This window comes from Acanthochromis polyacanthus, chromosome 18 (assembly GCF_021347895.1).
Source record: "Acanthochromis polyacanthus isolate Apoly-LR-REF ecotype Palm Island chromosome 18, KAUST_Apoly_ChrSc, whole genome shotgun sequence".
Taxonomy (NCBI): Eukaryota; Metazoa; Chordata; class Actinopteri; family Pomacentridae; genus Acanthochromis; species Acanthochromis polyacanthus.
Genome location: NC_067130.1, coordinates 33530343 through 33552981, shown reverse-complemented (window position 1 = coordinate 33552981; position 22639 = coordinate 33530343). Strand labels below are relative to the sequence as shown.

Here is a 22639-nt window from a genome sequence, read left to right as displayed (position 1 = left end):
CACAATTTGACTAAAAAACGACAAAAAACGACAAAAAAAGACACAAAACGGTCAGAAAGAGACACAATTTGACCAAAAATAGACAAGAAATGACAAAAAAGACAGAAAGAGACACAAAATGACTAAAAAGAGACTCAAAGTTTTCAGTCTGTTATCGTGTTGTTGTAGATGCTCTTCTTCCGTCTCTGGACAAGAATTAAAAATCACACCCAGTTTGTGTGTATTTCTCAACAATTGCCACACACACACACACACACACACACACACACACACACACACACACACACACACAGAAGGTGTGACTCTGAGGGAGGACCTGTTTTAAGAATGCTGTAGTTCAGGTTTGGACCTTGTGACCCGACTGGTTCTTTCTGCTGTTAAAGAATCTCTGAGGTTCTTTCTGCTGCTGGAGAATCTCTGGTTCTCTGGTTTCCGTCTGGTTTTATCTCCGTCTGGACCTCTGATGAGCCAACAGGATGTCGGTGAACCTGAGTAAGAACGGAGCGGCCCTGATGGCGGCCTACAAAGACGTGGTGGACGGGAAGTCGGACAAGAACTGGTGAGCTGAGGCTGACTGAGCAGAACCTGAATCCAGCGTTGGTTCTACGTCTCTGAGGTTCTCTGTGTGTTTCAGGGCTCTATTCACCTACGAGGGGAACAGTAACGACCTCCGGCTGGCACAGACTGGAGGTAAGATCCACAAAAATCTGCCTTTCGCTCAGTAAACCTCCATTTAAGTCGATTTTTCTGTTTAAGTAGCTCAGATCTGAACATTTATCAGCCACTGTGAACTTTTACTGCATTTAAACTGTCATCTAAAGTCCATTTAGAACATTTAGAACATGTTAGAATCACATCTGTCAGCAGCCTGTTAACCCTCCTGTTGTCTTCATTTACAGGCACCAAAAAATATTATTTCCTTGTCTGAAAAAAATCTGAAAATTTAGCAAAAAATTCCCCAAATTTATGAAAAATTGCAAAAACCCTCAGGAAGAAAATTCCTGAGTTTTATTTATTTATTTATTTTTAAATCCCCCAAATTTGGTTAAAAAAAATCTTGTAAATATTTTCAAAAAATGAATAAAAATCTTCCAAAAAATCCTAAAAATATCTAAAGTGATAACATTTATATCAGTAAAACTTCTAATATTTTCTTTAAGAACATTCTTTAAAAATCAACCTGTATTTTAAAGTAATTTTATCTACTTTTTAAAATCATTATCATTATTTATTTATTGCTCTTTATTATTTTATTTTATTTATTATTATACTTTGTTCATCTAACTTCATTTATTTTTTATTTTATTTCTTTATTTTAACAAATGATTTTATTGTATTTTTTTTATCTGTGTCTTTTAAAGCAACTTTATCGAATTTTTAAACTATTATAATTATTTATTTATTGGTCTTCATTATTTTATTACATTTTTATGCTTTGTCTTTTCATCTATTTTTATCTACTATTATAATTTTTATTTTTTATTTTATTATACTGTTATTCTTTGTCTTTTCATCTATTTTTATCTACTATTATAATTTTTATTTTTATTTTTTATTTTATTATACTGTTATTCTTTGTCTTTCCATCTATTTTTATCTACTATTATAATTTTTATTTATTCCTTTTTATTTTATGCTGTTTTTAAGCTCTGTCTTTTCATCTATTTTTGTCTCCTTTTTTATTGTTTCATTCATGTATTTGTTAGTTTTTATTGTTTTGTGTATTTGTATTGCTTTGTCCTTGAATCTAATTAAATGTTAGATTATATATTATTTGTTATCTTGAGGCATTTTGTCTGTGGTTCTAATTCAGTCTAATGCTGTCACATTCTCTGTTTCTCTGTTATCTGACCTGTCTGTGGTTCTAATTCAGTCTAATGCTGTCGTATTCTCTGTTTCTCTGTTATCTGACCTGTCTGTGGTTCTAATTCAGTCTAATGCTGTCGTATTCTCTGTTTCTCTGTTATCTGACCTGTCTGTGAGCAGACGGCGGGCTGGAGGAGCTGGTGGAGGAGCTGAACAGTGGGAAGGTGATGTACGCCTTCTGTAGAGTCCAAGACCCAAACTCTGGTCTGCCCAAATACGTCCTCATTAACTGGGTAAGACAGAAGCACAGTAAAATCTGTTTACAATGAAAGTGAAACACAACAGATAGTGAGAAAAGTGCTGATGTGTTTGTGCCTGCAGACAGGTGAAGGTGTGAAGGACTCCAGGAAAGGACTGTGTGCCAACCATGTGGGCTCCATAGCAGGATTCCTGAAGGTCAGCCAGACTTTTTCACGTTAAAAACCACTTAAAACTATTTAAAATTCACCCAAATGTCTCATTTTACTGCTGCTCAGTTCAGTATTTTAGACTAGAACAGCTGAAATGAGGATAAAACCACAGATATTAACCTGCAGGTAAGTTGTGTTTTAACCCTCCTCATTTACGGGTTCCTTTGTCTGAAAAAAAATCCAAAAATTCAGCAAAAAAAAAAACAGAAATCCCCCAAATTTATTAAAACCTTCAGGAAGAAAATTCTAAAAATAAAGAAAGTTCTAATATTTTCTTAAGAACATTTGGAAAAAATCAACCAAAATCCTGTGAGTTTCGCCGGGTTTTGGTTGATTTTTTTCTGAATGTTCTTTAAGAAAGGTTTTTTTTTTTTGACATTTCTTCATTTGCCACCAAAAAATGTTCAAAGATTTACCAAAAATGTTAAAAATGTGGAAGTTTTCACTGTGAAAACGCGTGTTTTTCCACATGTTTAAACTTTAAAACGGGCCAGTTTGGCCCGCAGGACGACGTGAAGGTTAAATGAATGTTCATTGGCTGGTGTCGGTCATGTGACCTCAGGGAGCCCATGTGACCATCAACGCCCGCGGAGACGAAGACGTGGAACCAGAAAGCATCCTGGACAAAGTGGCCAAAGCTTCAGGAGCCAACTTTGACTTCCACCAACGAAAACAGGAATACAGAGACGCTCCCAGAGGACCAGTGGTGAGAAAGAAATGATCGATTATTAGAATTACATCACTGATCTGAAGGTAAACCTGATGAGTTTTATTGGTTTTAATCCAAATAATCTGATTATTCAACGACATTACTGCCCATCAGTCCCTGACCACGTCTTATTATCTACTATTTACCTAAAATCTACCTGTAGTGTCACCTATAGTGTCTGTATCTGAACATATCTGTCTAAAATAAGCTCATAATGATCCAAATTGGTGCAAAAACTGTCAAAAAATTCAAATAAAATGGTTGAAAGTGGCTCAAAACCTGTTCAAAGTTACTCTATGTGTACAAAATGATTCCATATTTGTCCAAAATAACAGAAACGTATCCTATAATAGTCACACTGTCCAAACTGACTCAAAATGTGTCCACAGTGATTCAAAACTATTCAAAATGACTGAATAATTGCCCAAAACTACTCAGAATAGTTGAAAATGTGTCCAGAATGATCCAGAACTTGTCCAAATTAACAACACATTGCTCCAGAACTGCTCTCAAATTGTTCATAATTCCTTAAACCTTTCCCGGGATGTTACAGAACTCGTCCAAAAAGATTCAAAATTTATCTCAAATAGCAAAAAATTGTCTAAAAAGATTAAAATTTTGTCCAAAACTGATAAAAATTCAGCTAAAAACTGAAAATAAACAAAAATATAAAATGAACACGACATAAAACAGTGAAATACCAGAAAAATGTACAAAAACAGAAAGCAGAGCCAGAGAACATTCTGTTTTTATGAAGCAGAACCTTTAGAGGAACCAGAACCTCAACCTGACCCGCTGTCCCGTTCTGCAGGGTTCTGTGTACCGTAAGACCAACGCCGTGGAGGAGATCCAGCAGATCAACAAGGACGACTTCTGGGGCAAAGCTCAGGTTGGTGTTCTGATCAGGTCCACCACAACGGTTCTGTCGGGTCCAAACCTCTAAACCAGTTCTGTTCAGAGGGACGAGGAGGAACGTCGGCGGCAGGAGAACCGGAGAGCAGAACAACAGAGACAACAGCTGGAGAAGGAGAGGAGGGAGATGGAGGAGAAGCAGGCGGAGGAGAGGGAGAGGATGGACCGCAGGAGGAGCCAGAGGATCCAGGAGGACAGGTAGGACCAGAACCAGAACCAGAACCAGAACATAGAGCAGCACCCAGCAGATCCAGGAGGACAGGTAGGACCAGAACCAGAACCAGAACCAGAACATAGAGTAGAACCCAGCAGATCCAGGAGGACAGGTAGGACCAGAACCAGAACCAGAACATAGAGGAGAACCAGGAGGACAGGTAGGACCAGAACCAGAACCAGAACCAGAACATAGAGCAGTACCCAGCAGATCCAGGAGGACAGGTAGGACCAGAACCAGAACCAGAACATAGAGGAGAACCAGGAGGACAGGTAGGACCAGAACCAGAACCAGAACCAGAACATAGAGCAGATCCAGGAGGACAGGTAGGACCAGAACCAGAACCAGAACCAGAACATAGAGCAGCACCCAGCAGATCCAGGAGGACAGGTAGGACCAGAACCAGAACATAGAGGAGATCCAGGACAGGTAGGACCAGAACCAGAACATAGAGCAGTACCCAGCAGATCCAGGAGGACAGGTAGGACCAGAACCAGAACCAGAACATAGAGGAGAACCAGGAGGACAGGTAGGACCAGAACCAGAACCAGAACCAGAACATAGAGCAGCACCCAGCAGATCCAGGAGGACAGGTAGGACCAGAACCAGAACCAGAACCAGAACATAGAGTAGAACCCAGCAGATCCAGGAGGACAGGTAGGACCAGAACCAGAACCAGAACATAGAGGAGAACCAGGAGGACAGGTAGGACCAGAACCAGAACCAGAACCAGAACATAGAGCAGTACCCAGCAGATCCAGGAGGACAGGTAGGACCAGAACCAGAACCAGAACATAGAGGAGAACCAGGAGGACAGGTAGGACCAGAACCAGAACCAGAACCAGAACATAGAGCAGTACCCAGCAGATCCAGGAGGACAGGTAGGACCAGAACCAGAACCAGAACATAGAGCAGAACCCAGCAGATCCAGGAGGACAGGTAGGACCAGAACCAGAACCAGAACCAGAACATAGAGCAGCACCCAGCAGATCCAGGAGGACAGGTAGGACCAGAACCAGAACCAGAACATAGAGGAGAACCAGGAGGACAGGTAGGACCAGAACCAGAACCAGAACCAGAACATAGAGCAGTACCCAGCAGATCCAGGAGGACAGGTAGGACCAGAACCAGAACCAGAACATAGAGCAGAACCCAGCAGATCCAGGAGGACAGGTAGGACCAGAACCAGAACCAGAACCAGAACATAGAGCAGAACCCAGCAGATCCAGGAGGACAGGTAGGACCAGAACCAGAACCAGAACATAGAGGAGATCCAGGACAGGTAGGACCAGAACCAGAACATAGAGCAGTACCCAGCAGATCCAGGAGGACAGGTAGGACCAGAACCAGAACCAGAACATAGAGGAGAACCAGGAGGACAGGTAGGACCAGAACCAGAACCAGAACCAGAACATAGAGCAGTACCCAGCAGATCCAGGAGGACAGGTAGGACCAGAACCAGAACCAGAACATAGAGCAGAACCAGGAGGACAGGTAGGACCAGAACCAGAACCAGAACATAGAGCAGAACCCAGCAGATCCAGGAGGACAGGTAGGACCAGAACCAGAACCAGAACATAGAGCAGAACCAGGAGGACAGGTAGGACCAGAACCAGAACCAGAACCAGAACATAGAGCAGTACCCAGCAGATCCAGGAGGACAGGTAGGACCAGAACCAGAACCAGAACATAGAGCAGAACCCAGCAGATCCAGGAGGACAGGTAGGACCAGAACCAGAACCAGAACCAGAACATAGAGCAGCACCCAGCAGATCCAGGAGGACAGGTAGGACCAGAACCAGAACCAGAACCAGAACATAGAGCAGCACCCAGCAGATCCAGGAGGACAGGTAGGACCAGAACCAGAACCAGAACCAGAACATAGAGCAGCACCCAGCAGATCCAGGAGGACAGGTAGGACCAGAACCAGAACCAGAACCAGAACATAGAGCAGAACCCAGCAGATCCAGGAGGACAGGTAGGACCAGAACCAGAACCAGAACATAGAGGAGAACCAGGAGGACAGGTAGGACCAGAACCAGAACCAGAACCAGAACATAGAGCAGTACCCAGCAGATCCAGGAGGACAGGTAGGACCAGAACCAGAACCAGAACATAGAGGAGAACCAGGAGGACAGGTAGGACCAGAACCAGAACCAGAACCAGAACATAGAGCAGTACCCAGCAGATCCAGGAGGACAGGTAGGACCAGAACCAGAACCAGAACATAGAGGAGATCCAGGACAGGTAGGACCAGAACCAGAACCAGAACCAGAACATAGAGCAGTACCCAGCAGATCCAGGAGGACAGGTAGGACCAGAACCAGAACCAGAACATAGAGCAGAACCCAGCAGATCCAGGAGGACAGGTAGGACCAGAACCAGAACCAGAACATAGAGCAGAACCAGGAGGACAGGTAGGACCAGAACCAGAACCAGAACCAGAACATAGAGCAGTACCCAGCAGATCCAGGAGGACAGGTAGGACCAGAACCAGAACCAGAACCAGAACATAGAGTAGAACCCAGCAGATCCAAGAGGACAGGTAGGACCAGAACCAGAACCAGAACCAGAACATAGAGTAGAACCCAGCAGATCCAAGAGGACAGGTAGGACCAGAACCAGAACCAGAACCAGAACATAGAGCAGAACCCAGCAGAACCAGGAGGACAGGTAGGACCAGAACCAGAACATAGAGGAGAAGCCACAAATAAAGTAGGACAGGTCAGAACCGGTGCCACAGCAGAACCAGAATCTTAAAAAGAACATGTAGGAGAACCAGAACCTCCATAGAACATACAGTAGAACCCAGGAGCTGCAGCAGGACAGAAGAGCACAACCACAGCAGAACCAGAACCTCCATAGAACCAGAACCTGAGCCGTGTTTTGTGTTTGAAGGCTCCAGCAGCAGCAGAGAGAAGAAGAAGAACGAAGGAAGGAGGAGCAGCAGAGACGGGTCAGAACTTTGAAATGATCTTTATCAGGTTTAAACTGTAATTTCAGAATAATTTACTGATATTTAACAGATAATAACTGATAAAAAATAACAGAAAAATGTATTAATTTACATTTAAACCATAAAAACAGTTTTTAGGACGTGACACCGTTTACTTTAAAATACTACAGATTATCACTGATAGATTATGTCACAGATATTTACCATTTTCATTTACTGCTAACATTATTTAGCATATTTTTACAGTTTAATGTTAAATTATAAATAATATGTAGCAAAGCAGTGGATGACTAAACTAAATGAATGTAAATCTGTATTTTTACACATAATTATTTTACACGTGTGGCTGTAAAATGATCATATTTCTACTGCACTTACATCAGCAAAATAAACAAATGTTTTACAGAAAATATTTAATAAAAGAAAATTGATCTAAAAAAGGTAAATAACTGTTTTGTTTAATTGTATCCAGTAAAATCCCAGAAGAGGATGAATTTACACGATGACTGAAAATAAAACACACAGAGCCAAACGTTAAAGTTAAACATCAGTATTTCCATAATGTTAGTTTGTTCTTGCATTAAAATGAGTCTGCTTCCAGGTTGTTTTTCTGTTTATCTGATTGAAAATGATTCATTTGTTTTAGAATCAGGTGGAATCCAGTAAAAAGACGACAGGAATCAACTCAGCAGCTTCTGTTCAGAAAGCCAACGTGAGTCTGAAGAGTATTTACACATAAACACACACTGACACGTTGTTATTGTTATTATTGTTAGAGTAAACTGAATGTTCTGAAGTTATTTCATCAATGTGACCTTTAACCTCCACAGGAAGCTAAATCACTGATTTCTCAGAGATCCTTCAACCCCAGAGACATTTTCAGACAGAAGGAGCAGAACCCAGAGAACGGAAGAGGTGGAGCTGCTGCCTCCAGACCTGGTAAACAACAACAACAACAACACGTAAACAACAACAACAACACAATGGAAACAACAACATGTAAACAACAACATGTAAACAACAACAACAACAACACGCAAACAAAAACAACAACACATAAACAACAACACAAAAGCAACAACATGATGTAAACAACAACAACAACAACAACATGTAAACAACAACACGATGTAAACAACAACAACACAAACTACACGATGTAAACAACTGCATGTAAACAACAACATCAACAGTATGTAAACAACAACACAATGCAAACAACAACATGTAAACAACAACATCAACAGCATGTAAACAACAACATGTAAACAACAACAACACAATGTAAACAACAACATGTAAACAACAACATGTAAACAACAACAACAATACATAAGCAACATGATGTAAACAACAACAATACATAAACAACACAATGTAAACAACACGTAAACAACAACAAGGTGTAAACAACAACAACATGATGTAAACAACAACAGCATGATGTAAACAACAACATGGTGTAAACAACACAACAAAAACAACACAAGACCATACAACAACACAACGTAAACAACACAACGTAAACAACTTGTTTTCCTCCTCCAGGGAAGCTCCAGAGTCCATTTTTATCTCAGAAATCATCAGAGAGAGAATCTCCTGTTCAGCCTCAGGATCAGCTGATCTCTGCTCCGGCTGTCACCCCCCTGACTCCTGTCCTATCTGTCTCACCTGTCTCGCCCGTCTCACCTGTCTCACCCGTCTCACCTGTCTCACCTGTCTCACCTGAGCTGTCCCACTCACCTGCTCCAGCTGAAGAACCCACCAGAAGCCCAGAGATCAGAGACTCACCTGTTCAACCTGCAGGTCAGAAGTTTACTGAGTTGGAACAAATAAAATCTAAACTAAATCTGATGAAAGGATCTGAGGAGCTTTTACAGATCTGAAAGTCCATAAAAAAGTGATAAACTACAGTCCCTTTTTAATACTTGCATACATATTTGCATTTCCTGCTGTTCCTGAACAGACACCGTTTTCACAGAAGAAGAAGAAGAAGAAGAATGGTCGGATGAGTTTGAAGACGATGAACCCACTCCAGGTTTGATTCTAATATTATCAGTAAAATTCCTCCTGAAGCTAAACAACAGGTTGTATGGTTAAATGTTAAATATCATAAATAATCTGCAGAACAAACCTCAGTTCAAGAAGATCTTTACGAGGCTCCACAATCAGCCGACCAGGAGGATCTGTATGAAAACGTTTACCAGCAATCACCAGCGGTGAGTCTCTGAAAACCTGAAGATTAGCCGGAGAAATAAACCAGAACCAGCTTTAAAAGAACCAACGGAAGGTTCTGATGTCGTTTAAATGAACCAATGGAAGGTTCTGATGTGGTTTAAATGAACCAATGGAAGGTTCTGATGTGGTTTAAATGAACCAATGGAAGGTTCTGATGTCGTTTAAATGAACCAACGGAAGGTTCTGATGTCGTTTAAATGAACCAACGGAAGGTTCTGATGTCGTTTAAATGAACCAACGGAAGGTTCTGATGTCGTTTAAATGAACCAACGGAAGGTTCTGATGTCGTTTAAATGAACCAATAGAAGGTTCTGATGTCGTTTAAATGAACCAACGGAAGGTTCTGATGTCGTTTAAATGAACCAATGGAAGGTTCTGATGTTGTTTAAATGAACCAATAGAAGGTTCTGATGTCATTTAAATGAACCAATGGAAGGTTCTGATGTTGTTTAAATGAACCAATGGAAGGTTCTGATGTCGTTTAAATGAACCAATGGAAGGTTCTGATGTTGTTTAAATGAACCAATAGAAGGTTCTGATGTCATTTAAATGAACCAACGGAAGGTTCTGATGTGGTTTAAATGAACCAATGGAAGGTTCTGATGTCGTTTAAATGAACCAACAGAAGGTTCTGATGTCGTTTAAATGAACCAATGGAAGGTTCTGATGTCGTTTAAATGAACCAATCAAAGGTTCTGATGTCGTTTAAATGAACCAACGGAAGGTTCTGATGTCGTTTAAATGAACCAATCAAAGGTTCTGATGTCGTTTAAATGAACCAATCGAAGGTTCTGATGTCGTTTAAATGAACCAACGGAAGGTTCTGATGTCGTTTAAATGAACCAACGGAAGGTTCTGATGTCGTTTAAATGAACCAATCGAAGGTTCTGATGTCGTTTAAATGAACCAATCAAAGGTTCTGATGTCGTTTAAATGAACCAATAGAAGGTTCTGATGTCGTTTAAATGAACCAATGGAAGGTTCTGATGTTGTTTAAATGAACCAATCAAAGGTTCTGATGTCGTTTAAATGAACCAATCAAAGGTTCTGATGTCGTTTAAATGAACCAATCAAAGGTTCTGATGTCGTTTAAATGAACCAACAGAAGGTTCTGATGTCGTTTAAATGAACCAATAGAAGGTTCTGATGTCGTGTTCTTGACCTTTCCAGGCTGAAGATGTTCCTGTGGAGGCAGCAGGACAGGGAGTCTGTGCCAGAGCTCTGTACGACTACCAGGCCGGTCAGTGAAGTCCTGCTTCTGGTTCTGGTTCTGGTTCTGGACGCTTTTGTACCTGAATTTAGACACTTTCACAGATTTAAAAAAAAGGATTTTTTTTTCTTTTTATTCATATTCTTCACACATTTTATATTTCTAACCTCTTATACTTTCTACCTGATATAATTTTTAGATATTAGAGATATTTTATTCATATTTTTATATCATTGTCTGAACAGTTTATGCACATTTTAAGACATTTTTGACACTTTGAAATAATACTATTTTCAGACATCTAAGAACATTTTATTAAGATTTTTCAGACATTTTGTTCCTTTTCAAAAATTGATTGATGACTTTTTTATTTGATTTATTTTTGAACAATTTTTTCATATTTCAAACTTTTTAGAACATGTTTTACCTTATGTATTTTCAGACATTATACAGAAATTTTATTCATATTCTTCAGACATTTTTGAACAATTTATTACTACTTTCAGACATTTTAGAACTTTTTAAATTTTTTTTACATTTTAATATATTTTTTTTTAAATTATTCAGATTTTTAGACATATTTAGGACCTTTGTGATATTTTGGAACCACAAAATTTTCAGACTTTTTGGAGAATTATTTTCAGACATTATTTTTCATTTCTTCTTTCATGACCTTTTTTTTTTTAATTATTCTTATCATTTGAACAACATATTCAGACACTTTAGGAACTTTTTTGTAATATTTTAGTGACATTTCATTTATTTTTCTAACCTTTATGACATTTATACCTCCAATATATATTTACAGACATTTTAGAGGAATTTGAACGTCAGATTTCAGACTCCAATATAAAAACCTTCTCATTAATTATCAGCTCTTCATGCTGAAACCCTGAAAACCGTCTGAATTGTTGAATCTAAAGTCTCTGAGTTCAGAAACGGTGAACGGAGGCTGAGCTGTTGTTTAGTTAAACTGATTTGTTTCGGTTTGTTTCCTGTTTTCTGTGTTTTAATGCAAACTTTCTCTTTAATAATAAATCTATTTTCCTCCTCAGCGGATGACAGTGAGATCACCTTTGACCCCAATGACATCATAACTCAGATCGACATGCTGGACGAAGGCTGGTGGAGAGGATTCGGACCCGACGGACACTACGGCATGTTTCCTGCAAACTTCGTGGAGCTTCTCTAGATTTAATCTGTCAGCTGGAAGATCAAACTTTCTCCTGATCCAACTGGTTTGTTGAACGCCACTGAACTATCAGACCGCTGTACAAATCAATAACTAATAAAAACTGCCATTCTTCTCGTCTTCTTCTTGTAATTATTATTATTATTATTATTATTATTATATTCTGACATTTTTCACTCAGAATACTTTTACGACATGTTATACACATTCATAGTTTCTGACATTTTGTGCATTTCTGGAACATTTTCATCACAAATTTGGAAAAATTTCTGACATTTTTGGGATATTTAACAATTTCAGAAGCATTTTCTGATATTTTGTAGATTTTTCTGAACACTTTATTGATATTTTTTTGGACTTGATCTGACCTGTTAGACAGCTTTTACCTGCAATATTTTCAGATGTTTTTAGCAACATTTCATTTGCAGGTGTGGAAGTTTTTGAGAATTTGATTCATGTTTTTCTCTAATTTTATAACTTTTTACCAGTCAGTCAGTCAGTCAAGCGCGTCCGACGGAATCGGTGACATTTTTCATACATTTTAAATAGTTTTTGTTTTCTGTTGGGACATTTTATACCTTCAGTAGTTTCAGACATTTAAGTGACATTTTAGTCATAGCTTCTGATATTCCATAAATATTTTGCCACTGCATTCATTATTATTTACTTATTTATTTATTTATTTTACATTTTTTGACCTTTAGTAACATTTTATCTGTAGTTTTGAAACAATTTATTCATATTTTATAGAATTTAGAGCATTTGATTCATGTTTTTATTAAATCTTGCACATTTTACAAACATTTTATTGATATTTTCTGGACATATTTATGATAGTATTTTCACATTTTACCTCTGAAATATTTTCACACACATTAGGGACATTTTAGTCATATTTTTGGGGCATTTTTTCCAGGGGTTTTTACTCATTTGTGATGCACTGAATCAGCTAGACTATAAAAAAAAGAGAAACTTAAAAAGCTTTAAGATGATGCAAAAAGATTTGGATTGTTGTTTTTATATTTTTTTTTCTACATTTTTGAATTTTTTATTTTAATTACATTTCATTGTCATATTTTGTTAGACATTTTTAGGTATTTTTTCAGTATACATCATATTAAAAACTACATTATTATTATTATTATTTATTTTTATCTATTTAATTTAAAAATATTAGCATTTTTTTTGAAAATTTTTATTACATTTTATTGATTTGAATCACATTTTGTTAGACATATTTTGCATATTGCTTCAGCATACATTATATAAAAGACTACATTATTGGATTTTTTTCCGCATACGAGTGACGCATCAGGGGTATACGTCATCACCCATCGTCACCGACCATCCAGCACCACAGGAGGGAAGATGGCTGCAAGGTTATTGCTCCGCTCCGGGTTCAGAGCCGCGGCGGCCTGCCGGGTTGTCCGGGTTCCCGCTGCCAGCCGCTGCATGTCAACCGGAGGTAAGGACGAAACCCACACCGACCAGACCGACTGAAATTCGGCTATAATATTAGTTATGAACCGGCGGCAAAGACAGAGCCGGTGTTTCCTGTCGCAATAGAGCGATTCAGACCAGACTTCATTTAAAAATGTCGTAATTCCTGTAGAAATCGGGGCTTGTTTAAGTTTTGTAGCTTGTAAGCCTGAAATTATCATCTCAATAGGATCAGGTTTAAATGTTCTTTAATTCGGCAAAATTTGAAACACTAAGGAATATTTTAATTTCAAATAATTAATCTCTTCCTTGTCTTTTCCGTCTGGTGTGACCGCAGTCATCCGCTGAGTTTTAGGTGTTTTACTGTTTAAATGTGGATAAAATATAACAGTAGGTTTATCCAGTAGTAGCGGAATTTACGGTTAACTTTAGATTTAATTTTAGGACCAGACGACATGAATGTAAATTTTTAACTTAATATTGACTCCATAAAACATTAATAATTGGGATGTAATTTGGTGCTCAGAATTAAGAGCATCGATATAAAACAACGGGTTCAAGGTTCACCAAATATAAACAGTAGAATGACAGTAGAGGTTGTTTCACATTTATTTAAGCTTCAGTTATTTAGAATATTTAATTAAAGAAGAGTGAGTGTATTCTCTGTTTTTAGCAGCTTGTCAGGTGTTATAAAGCTCTCAAGACTATAAAAATTAAACGGAATAATCACTGTTATAAATCTGCATACTACAGCTCTGCATTACATTTTTAAAAATCTCTTAGTGTGTAAAACAGCAGAATTTTGTGAAATATTCCACTGATCCTCTCATGATATTTACAGCTGATTGATTAAATGATGTATTCTGATAAATGATGGATAATGTTTAAGCAGAAAAAATGATAAATAGTGAAATATCAGCATCTTAAAAGTCTTGTTTTTAAAATGGTTACATTAAACACATTAAAATCATCCGCAGAATATTCAGTGTTGACCATAATTCTATAAACTACTGATATAATTCCACTAAAATGGATGAAATGTGATCATGCTGCATTAACTAGTTTATACTAATAAAAGTTTATTTTGGTGTTTTCAGGGATTCCCACGGATGAGGAGCAGGCCACAGGACTGGAGAAGGTCATCCTGAAGGCCATGAGGGACGGAACGGTAAAATGATTTATCTGATGAAGTCGTTTTATTCTCTGGTTGGTGGGTTGACGTCAAACATTTCACTGAAGGATTTCTGACGGATGCAAATTAAAATAGAAATCAAAATTTAAAACAGTAAAGTGGACAAAATAAAGCATTCTGGAAAAATTATATTCTGACTTTTTGATCACTTTTAAGGTGTCAAATCAGTTTTTGAAGCTTTTTAAACTCCTGTAAATCAGGACCTCATTTAAATAAAGTTTATTCAATGTTTTCACACATTTTATCAAAGTTTTGGACTCTATCAGCCACAAGATGTGTCAGACTGTATATTTACAGTTTATGGACAATTTCAGAACCATTTATTCACATTGTTTGATTTTTTTTGACACTTTTGAAACTTTTTACTACTAATTTTAGACTCATTTCTGACATTTTATTCCTGCATTACTATTTTATTTTTTCTTGACAAATTTATTTTTTTTTTTTGCAATTTTTTTAAAAGGAAGTTTCTTTTTTTGGAAATTTTGATGCTTTCTCTCAAGGACTTTTCAGACTTTTTAATCACTTCTTATGCATGAAATGTGCAGATTTGAGTCAGAACCAGGAGAAATCAGCTTTCAAAGTCACCATGTTCAGATATTATTTACTGTTTTCAGAACATTATTTTCTATATTTTTTAATACCTTATTGGAAAGTTTTCTTTCTATTCTACATTTCTCTGACATTTTCTTCACCAGCATCAGCTCAGATCTGAACCTCTGACTCGTAGATATTTATGACTTTATTTGCTTACAGATGACTAAAGGTAAACTTAATGCTGGATGCAGATGAAACAGAATCCCATCCAACCTGAACTGAACCGATTATTCTGTGTTCTGACCTCCTCTTCCTCTGGTTCCTCCAGGATCCCTACAGCATGATGAAGCCAAAGGGCTACGCTGGTTCTAAGACGGACCCTCACCTGGTTCCCTCCATCACCAACAAGAGGATCGTTGGCTGCGTCTGTAAGTTCACTGATGTTTGACTTTGTGCCCCTGTTGGATGAAAAAATGCACCAACGCTGTTCATTGTGACTCTTTTCAGGATGAAATTCTTTTTTAAATTGAAAATTCTGAATATTTTTGGCTTGTGAGACCTTGAAAAAAGCAGCATGTGCTCAAATATTTATGGAATTTCTGAACATTTCTCCATTTATTTCCTCAGTAACGTGTCAGGTTTAGCGTTCCTTCTTCCTCTAAGTTTATTTCCTGGTTTGCTGTGCACAGGGGAAGAAAACTATTTTGTGTGAGAATGGGCAGATTTCTATTGAAAAAGCTAAAATTTCACAGATATCTTCATAAATATCCATTATTTTTGCTGTTAAAGTTTCAGGTGAATCAGAGCTGGTGGAGCAGAAATATTTCTCAAACTTGTGGTGATCTGAGGTGGATTCTGAACGTTTGCTGGTGTTCTGCTTGCAGGTGAAGAAGACAACACGGCCGTGGTTTGGTTCTGGCTTCATGAGGGTGAAGCTCAGCGCTGCCCGTCCTGTGGAGCCCACTACCAGCTGGTTCCTCACGAGCTGCCCCACTAACTACCTCCCTAACCTCTGGAACAGGAAGCTGGCTGATCTGCTGCTGTGCTTGTTCTTGCTCCTGTTCTGTCTCAGTACTTGATCCACCTGCTAAATCCTCAACAGTCTTTCTTTATGTTACATTCACAGACGGGTCAGATGTGGTTTTGGGACACAACCGTTTCTCTCTAAACATTTCCACTCACAGTCAGTTTACATTCACTAACGTACTGTATGATGTTACACTCGGTCCACTTTGCTCCTCTTTCTGAACCAATAAAACTTCCTCAACTCTTGTTTATGGACATCTGTGACGCTTTTCTTACTGCTGTGCTGGTAAAAGGCCAGAAAAAAGGGGAAAAAATGCCAATATCTTAATTTAAATTACCTAAAAATGCAGCTGTGTGATTTTTTTTTTTTACATATTTAGGCCACATGTGGATCGTATTTGCAATACTTTAACTATAGGAAAAAAAGAATTTAAACTATAAAGGTTTTAGACTGCACAACAAATGGCAAAACAGATAGAAATTTTTTTTTAATTATGTTAGACAAAATACAGGTTCTGCATCTGTCCAAGTACTACTAATATATTTCAATATGCATCATAAATCATTTTACAGTTTGTCAAACTTCTGTGTGTAGTTTAAAGACGGCTTAACCACCAAATAATGTCAGCTTTCACTCCATGCAGTGCTCTCACTTTGGCTGTGTAGTTAGCATCTTTATTATGTGGAATTAGTAAATTGAATTACAATACTTTATTAAAAGTTAATGTAGAGACAACAACCAACAAAAATTTATAACTGAACTTACGTTTAGTTTAACCTCGGGGTAGCTGCAGCTATCCCAACAGTTAGCTTTCTCTATGATGTTAGCTGTGAAATTAGCTGTGAAGCTAACTTCTTAAATGACTTAAGCCATGTAGTTAGTTCTTTAAATGACTTTAACTGGCTGTAAAATTAGCAGTCTTTCTATGATGTTAGCTGTGTAGTTGACTCCTTGTTTGAATTTATCTGTATAGTTAGCTCTTTTTATTTATTTAGCAGCACAGTTAGCTCCTATTAATTTAGCTGTGCACTTAACTCCTATGATCAGTTCCTAGCTTTCAATCTTTATTTACTATGTGGAATAACAAACTGAATAACCAGAATGTCAGTTCATCCAAACGGATGTTTTTCCGTTAGTCGGTTAATTTATAGATAACAACTACTGGAAAACTAATAAACAACCCTAGCTTCAGTTTTTATTAGTATTTTCAATATTTCTTCAGTTTTCTGCCAGCAGAGGGCTGCAGACGTGTCAAAACGAAAGAAGACGACAACGACACGTCATCACCGAGCGACGAGCGTGTGTTGACAGCGAAGAAGGAGAAATGGCTGCAAGGTTACTGCTGCGTTCAGCTTTTAGAGCCGGTACGGTCTGTCGGGCTGCCCGGCAGGCTCCTGCCGCGACCCGCTGCATGTCGACCGGAGGTGAGAACCGAACCAACACCGAGACATAATGTCTGAAATATCCTTTAAAAAGGGATTATCAGTATCAAGGACGGTTGATGCTACTGACCGGTTCCTGTGATACCGTTAGCCTGTAGCCATAGCTCAGAGCAGACTTTATTTAAAATGTAGAAATCATGTGTCGAATAAGTCGCTGGGTTTGTAAAATATAAACCAATAACCTAAATATAATTAAAGCTAAAATTTCATTTATTCAGAACTATTTACAGGACGCTAAACCGCCGGAAGACGACCCAGCTAGCTGTTAGCATTAGCTTAGCAGCGTTAGCATTGAGAGGTCAAGCGTGGATGTCAATAATTTACTTCATAAATTACTTAAAGCCGACAGTAGCTACAAGTACACGCTGTTAAATTACACTAGTGTTACTGTGTAATGGCACTACATGTAGGAAAATACACATATTTTCAGACGTTAGTGTTGGCTAGCTAACACGATCAAAACACAGAAGTTCGCTCAGTGAAATTTAAGATAAGATCTATTTTATTCATCCCGGAGGAAATTATTTTGCCAGAGTACAATACAGTAAACAAAGGTTAGTGGAATATGCACTATTACAGAGGCTAGTAGTAAAATATAAATAACAAAGAATACAAAGTGAAAAGTGTCTGAAAAAATAAGTATATAAATAAAATAAATAACACAAATACAAGATGTAAACTAATAAAATGGAACAGATTAACAGAAAATGAACTTATAGTCAGAGTAAACATGTATTACACTTGGACAGTGATAATAAAGACTGAGTCTATTAGTAGAGAGTCTGGTGATTATGTTTTATAGTTTTCACTGGATAGAATTATTTATCAGCTTTGTGTTCTAGTTTTATTAAATAATTCAGAATATGATAGTTTGAACATTAGAGTTCATCACAACAGGTTGTTGTTCTGCAGCAGGCCTCTGTGATTAAATGTTTTTAATCCACTGTGGGCTCACAGGAGGACAGATCCAGTTTACTGAAAGCATTTATGAAGTTTAAGGTCAGATATTTAGACCATCCTCAAACCAATCACTCAGCTATAAAAAACAAAAGTTAGCAACTAATGGAAGCAGCTATGATCATTTTTTTACAGAACAAAGCACATTTTGAGACTTTATCTTGTTTAACGGGGATATTTGTTGTTTTTCCATCAAATATAACTAAAGTGAGTATTTAGGAGGATGTGAGGGTTCTGAACCTTCTGGTCTAATCATTAAAGGACGTCACCTTCAGCTCTGAAATATCCATCAGCACATTTTGATGTGTAATAACCTAAAAGTTACCTGGTTAATTTAATTTTAATAGTGATTTTTGTAGTTTGTCCTCCTCAGAAATGTGTTTATTTGTTGTGTTTTCAGGGATTCCCACCGATGAGGAGCAGGCCACAGGACTGGAGAAGGTCATCCTGAAGGCCATGAGGGACGGAACGGTAAAATGACTCATCATGTTTTATTTCTATCAGTGTTCCTCTGGAGAAGTTACTGGGTTTTAGCTCTGGGGAAGCTGAAGTTACTGGAACGTTTCTTTTTACTGTGTGAAGAAAAGCAGCTTTGGGTGGACGTGTGTCTGACACTGAGGTAAACATGAACGTGTAAAAGGGAAAATGACGGAGAAAGGTCAGGATGTTTGTGCTGGAATAAGTTCAGTGTTTCAGAAGAAGTCCTGTTCATGTTTTGGTGTGATGATGATGCTCCTTTTCTTCATCTGTTTGTGCTTTTTACATCTGGATCATTTTGTTGTTGAACTACATGTCATTTTTACTTCAAGTCACAATATTTAAAGTCGATGGAGGCAGATTTTTTTAGCATAATTCAGCAAAAAATCCTTATTTTCCTTTCAGCATGTCGCAGTTCAAAAAGTGTGAAAGTAAAGCAGACTTCCTCTCAGCTCCATTCCTTTTAGTTCCACCGTCTTTGTGCGTTTGGAGCTCGTGTATTTCTGCTGTTTGAGTGCAGGAGGATCGCTGCCTTTAATCAATCTGCAGGAATAATCCGGTTTGTGCAGGACATTGGGTGCTGTGGTTGCACAGCGCTGATGGAGTTTGGCTGTTCTAGGACTCATACTGATCGTCTCAGTGAAGATGCTGCATGTAAATGTTGGATTTTAAACGTCTGAATGCAGCCAAACGACATTAATGGTTTATTTAGAACAGAGAAGAGAAGGTGGTGGGTGAAGGATGGTCATGAGGAGCAGCAGAGAAGATGCTCTGTGTCTGAAATTTGGAACCGATTCACACATTTCTGGTGTTTTAGCTTTGAATTAAAGAGATTTTCTATCCAGTAAACCGTACCCACAATAAATACACAACAGAATCTGTGAGGAGGATTAGATTTAGATCATAGTTCTGCACCTAAAGATCAGCCAAAAACCTGCTGTGTTTTAATTTGTAAAGAACATCAGGGTCTAAAATGTCCCATAAGGTTAAAAGAACAGACTGTAGTTGTAAAAGCTCAGTGAGGTTTCTGAGCTCTGCTGACAGAAGTCCTGAACTCAGCTCGTTTATTGATAAAGATCCTGATCGATGCACTCTGCTGCTGATAATCAGCCTTCAGCAGATAAAGAGGAGCTCAGAGCTGCTAAATGTGGAGTTTATGGTCGTCTGCCAGCAGAGACGAATGAACGGTTCAGTGTAGGAGCTGGAGTTCACCCGTTACTGCTGGAGGTTTATAGAGCAGAAAAATCACTGAGATACGGTGGAAAAACAAACATAATCACCTGTAAACTGTAGAAAAAACAATAACCTTTTACAGTACTAAAGAAACATAAAAAAATCCAATAAAAACTGTATTTGGACAAATTCCGAGCGATTTTGAACACTTTTCAAGTAGTTTCTGTTCAGTTTTAAGTCACTTTTTGAGCTGTTTTTGCCACATTTCAATACTTTTAAACTACTTCTGAACATGTTTTGGTCGTTTTCGACGTGTAATTAAAACAGGTGGAAAATCATCGTGAAAATACACAAAAATGACTAAAGAGGTACAAAATGAGTCAAAATTAGACTCAAACCACAACAATAAGATGCAAAAAACTACAAATTAGGTGGAACAGACACAAAAATGACTGTAGAGAGGCACAAAAGGTCCAAAAAAAGGTTAGAATGCAACTTAGTCACCAGGAAGAGAGGCAAAGACTGTAAACAGGAGATAAATCATCACTAAAATGAGTGTGAAGTCCCACACAGAGCTACAGGATGTTTGATCAGCTGACCTCCTCTTCCTCTGGTTCCTCCAGGATCCCTACAGCATGATGAAGCCAAAGGGCTACGCTGGTTCTAAGACGGACCCTCACCTGGTTCCCTCCATCACCAACAAGAGGATCGTTGGCTGCGTCTGTAAGTTCACTGATGTTTGACTTTCTGCACATTTTACATGTAAAATTAGCACCAAAATCAGAAACTGTGGCTGCTTGAGGGCAGAAATCAGAGACGAGACGTCGGAGAAAGCAGCGTCTGATCACACGTTTCTACAACTTACAAGCAGGAAGTGGTTTTATTCTCTCATACTGGGTCACATTTCAGTAACAAATCTAGTTTTGGATGTTCTTAACGTTTGCTTTTTATTCAGTTTTTCCTCTTAAATCATCAGAGTTCTTCTGCTGAACCATCTCTGATTCACAGCAGCATCTCAGGAACTGTTAGACTTTTATTTTTATCCGATATTCCAGATTCTGAGTCAATGACATGATGAGAAATAAGAGAGAAACTTTCAGGTTTTTATCTTTAATAGTTCCTCAGATGTTGTTGAAGTAACCAGTAGACTTTGTAGGGTACGTGTACGGGTGGTGGAGATTGTTCTGTTTGAAGCACGTTTGTTTTACCTCAGTAGAAGGTTTAAGTTCTAATATTTCCCAAAATAAAGTCTAATAGTTCCTCAGATGTTGTTGTTCAGACAGACTCAGATTTAAACATGAGAAAAAAACCTGATAAAAGTGGATCAACGGGCAGATTTTAAGCAGATTTATCTTGGAAGATATTTAATATATGAAGCTAAAATGTCAGAAATATCTTCATAAATATCCATATTTTATCTTGTAGATGTTTCAGGTGAATCAGAGCTGGTGGAGCAGAAATATTTCTCAAACTTGTGGTGATCTGAGGTGGATTCTGAACGTTTGCTGGTGTTCTGCTTGCAGGTGAAGAAGACAACACGGCCGTGGTTTGGTTCTGGCTTCATGAGGGTGAAGCTCAGCGCTGCCCGTCCTGTGGAGCCCACTACCAGCTGGTTCCTCACGAGCTGCCCCACTAACTACCTCCCTAACCTCTGGAACAGGAAGCTGGCTGATCTGCTGCTGTGCTTGTTCTTGCTCCTGTTCTGTCTCAGTACTTGATCCACCTGCTAAATCCTCAACAGTCTTTCTTTATGTTACATTCACAGACGGGTCAGATGTGGTTTTGGGACACAACCGTTTCTCTCTAAACATTTCCACTCACAGTCAGTTTACATTCACTAACGTACTGTACGACGTTACACTCGGTCCACTTTGCTCCTCTTTCTGAACCAATAAAACTTCCTCAACTCTTGTTTTTTGGTCTGAAGCTGCTTCATTGTCCAATAAAGACACAAAACCACCAGAACCTTTAGTAAAACGACCAAAGAGAGACTCAGGATGACTGGAAGTAGGTGCAGGAGATTCAGAATAAATTACTTCAGCCGTCCACCAGGGGGCGCTGCAGGCAGTTTGTTTTTGCATCCACCAGGGGGCGCTGCAGGCAGTCGGTTTGTTTTTGCATCCACAAGTAGCTGCAAAATGAGAGACAACCACTGCAAAGAGACTGAAATGTGAAATACAAATGTTTGCAAAATGTCTGAATAAAAGATGCAGAAAAGTGGAACTGAGCCACAAAACTGTGTGAAAAATGTGAAAATGAAATGGAATTGCTGCAAAGAGACTTAAAACTGCTGCAAGTAAGAGCAAAATCTTTGCAAAAATGATGAGCAAACTGGTGTAAAGGGGTTCAAAATGTGCATAAATTAATACAGAATGACCAGAAACACACAAGACAAAGGCAGAGATCTAAAATGACTGCATGTAGGTGTAGAATAATCAGAAAAGACAACAAACAAGGTGCAAAATGTCCACAAATGAGTGCAAAATGAGCAAAAACACACACAAAACAATCAAAGCAAGACATGAAAACCCACAAAGCTGAAGAGAAGTAATAAAATCCTTTAAAAATTAGAGCTAAATATCTACGACTAAATGCAAAATTATGAAAAATACGTGTGAAATAGTCTAAATGAGGCACAAATCCACGAGTCAGCAACAAAAAATGACTACAAGAGACACAATGTTACT

At 38.3% G+C, this 22639-nt stretch overlaps 3 protein-coding genes across 3 annotated transcripts; all 3 read left to right on the top strand.

Moving 5' to 3' along the window:
* The first annotated feature begins 398 nt into the window (after positions 1-398).
* On the top strand, positions 399-11824 carry LOC110970290 (drebrin-like protein B). The gene is made up of 15 exons (XM_022220555.2): positions 399-559; positions 635-690; positions 1987-2099; positions 2188-2262; positions 2839-2982; positions 3797-3874; positions 3944-4095; positions 7010-7067; positions 7714-7779; positions 7898-8006; positions 8616-8873; positions 9034-9105; positions 9195-9286; positions 10476-10545; positions 11571-11824. The coding sequence occupies exons 1-15, from the start codon at positions 477-479 to the stop codon at positions 11705-11707; spliced, it is 1563 nt and encodes a 520-aa protein (XP_022076247.2). The 5' UTR covers positions 399-476; the 3' UTR covers positions 11708-11824.
* Positions 11825-13026: 1202 nt separating this feature from the next.
* On the top strand, positions 13027-16148 carry LOC110970288 (cytochrome c oxidase subunit 5B, mitochondrial). Its single transcript, XM_022220553.2, has 4 exons — positions 13027-13172; positions 14245-14315; positions 15205-15304; positions 15761-16148. The coding sequence occupies exons 1-4, from the start codon at positions 13076-13078 to the stop codon at positions 15871-15873; spliced, it is 381 nt and encodes a 126-aa protein (XP_022076245.1). The 5' UTR covers positions 13027-13075; the 3' UTR covers positions 15874-16148.
* A 1020-nt stretch (positions 16149-17168) lies between these two features.
* Positions 17169-21863, top strand: LOC110970289 (cytochrome c oxidase subunit 5B, mitochondrial-like). Its single transcript, XM_051938698.1, has 4 exons — positions 17169-17327; positions 18703-18773; positions 20576-20675; positions 21476-21863. Exons 1-4 carry the CDS (start codon positions 17228-17230, stop codon positions 21586-21588), a joined length of 384 nt encoding a protein of 127 aa, XP_051794658.1. The 5' UTR covers positions 17169-17227; the 3' UTR covers positions 21589-21863.
* The last annotated feature ends 776 nt before the right edge of the window (positions 21864-22639 follow it).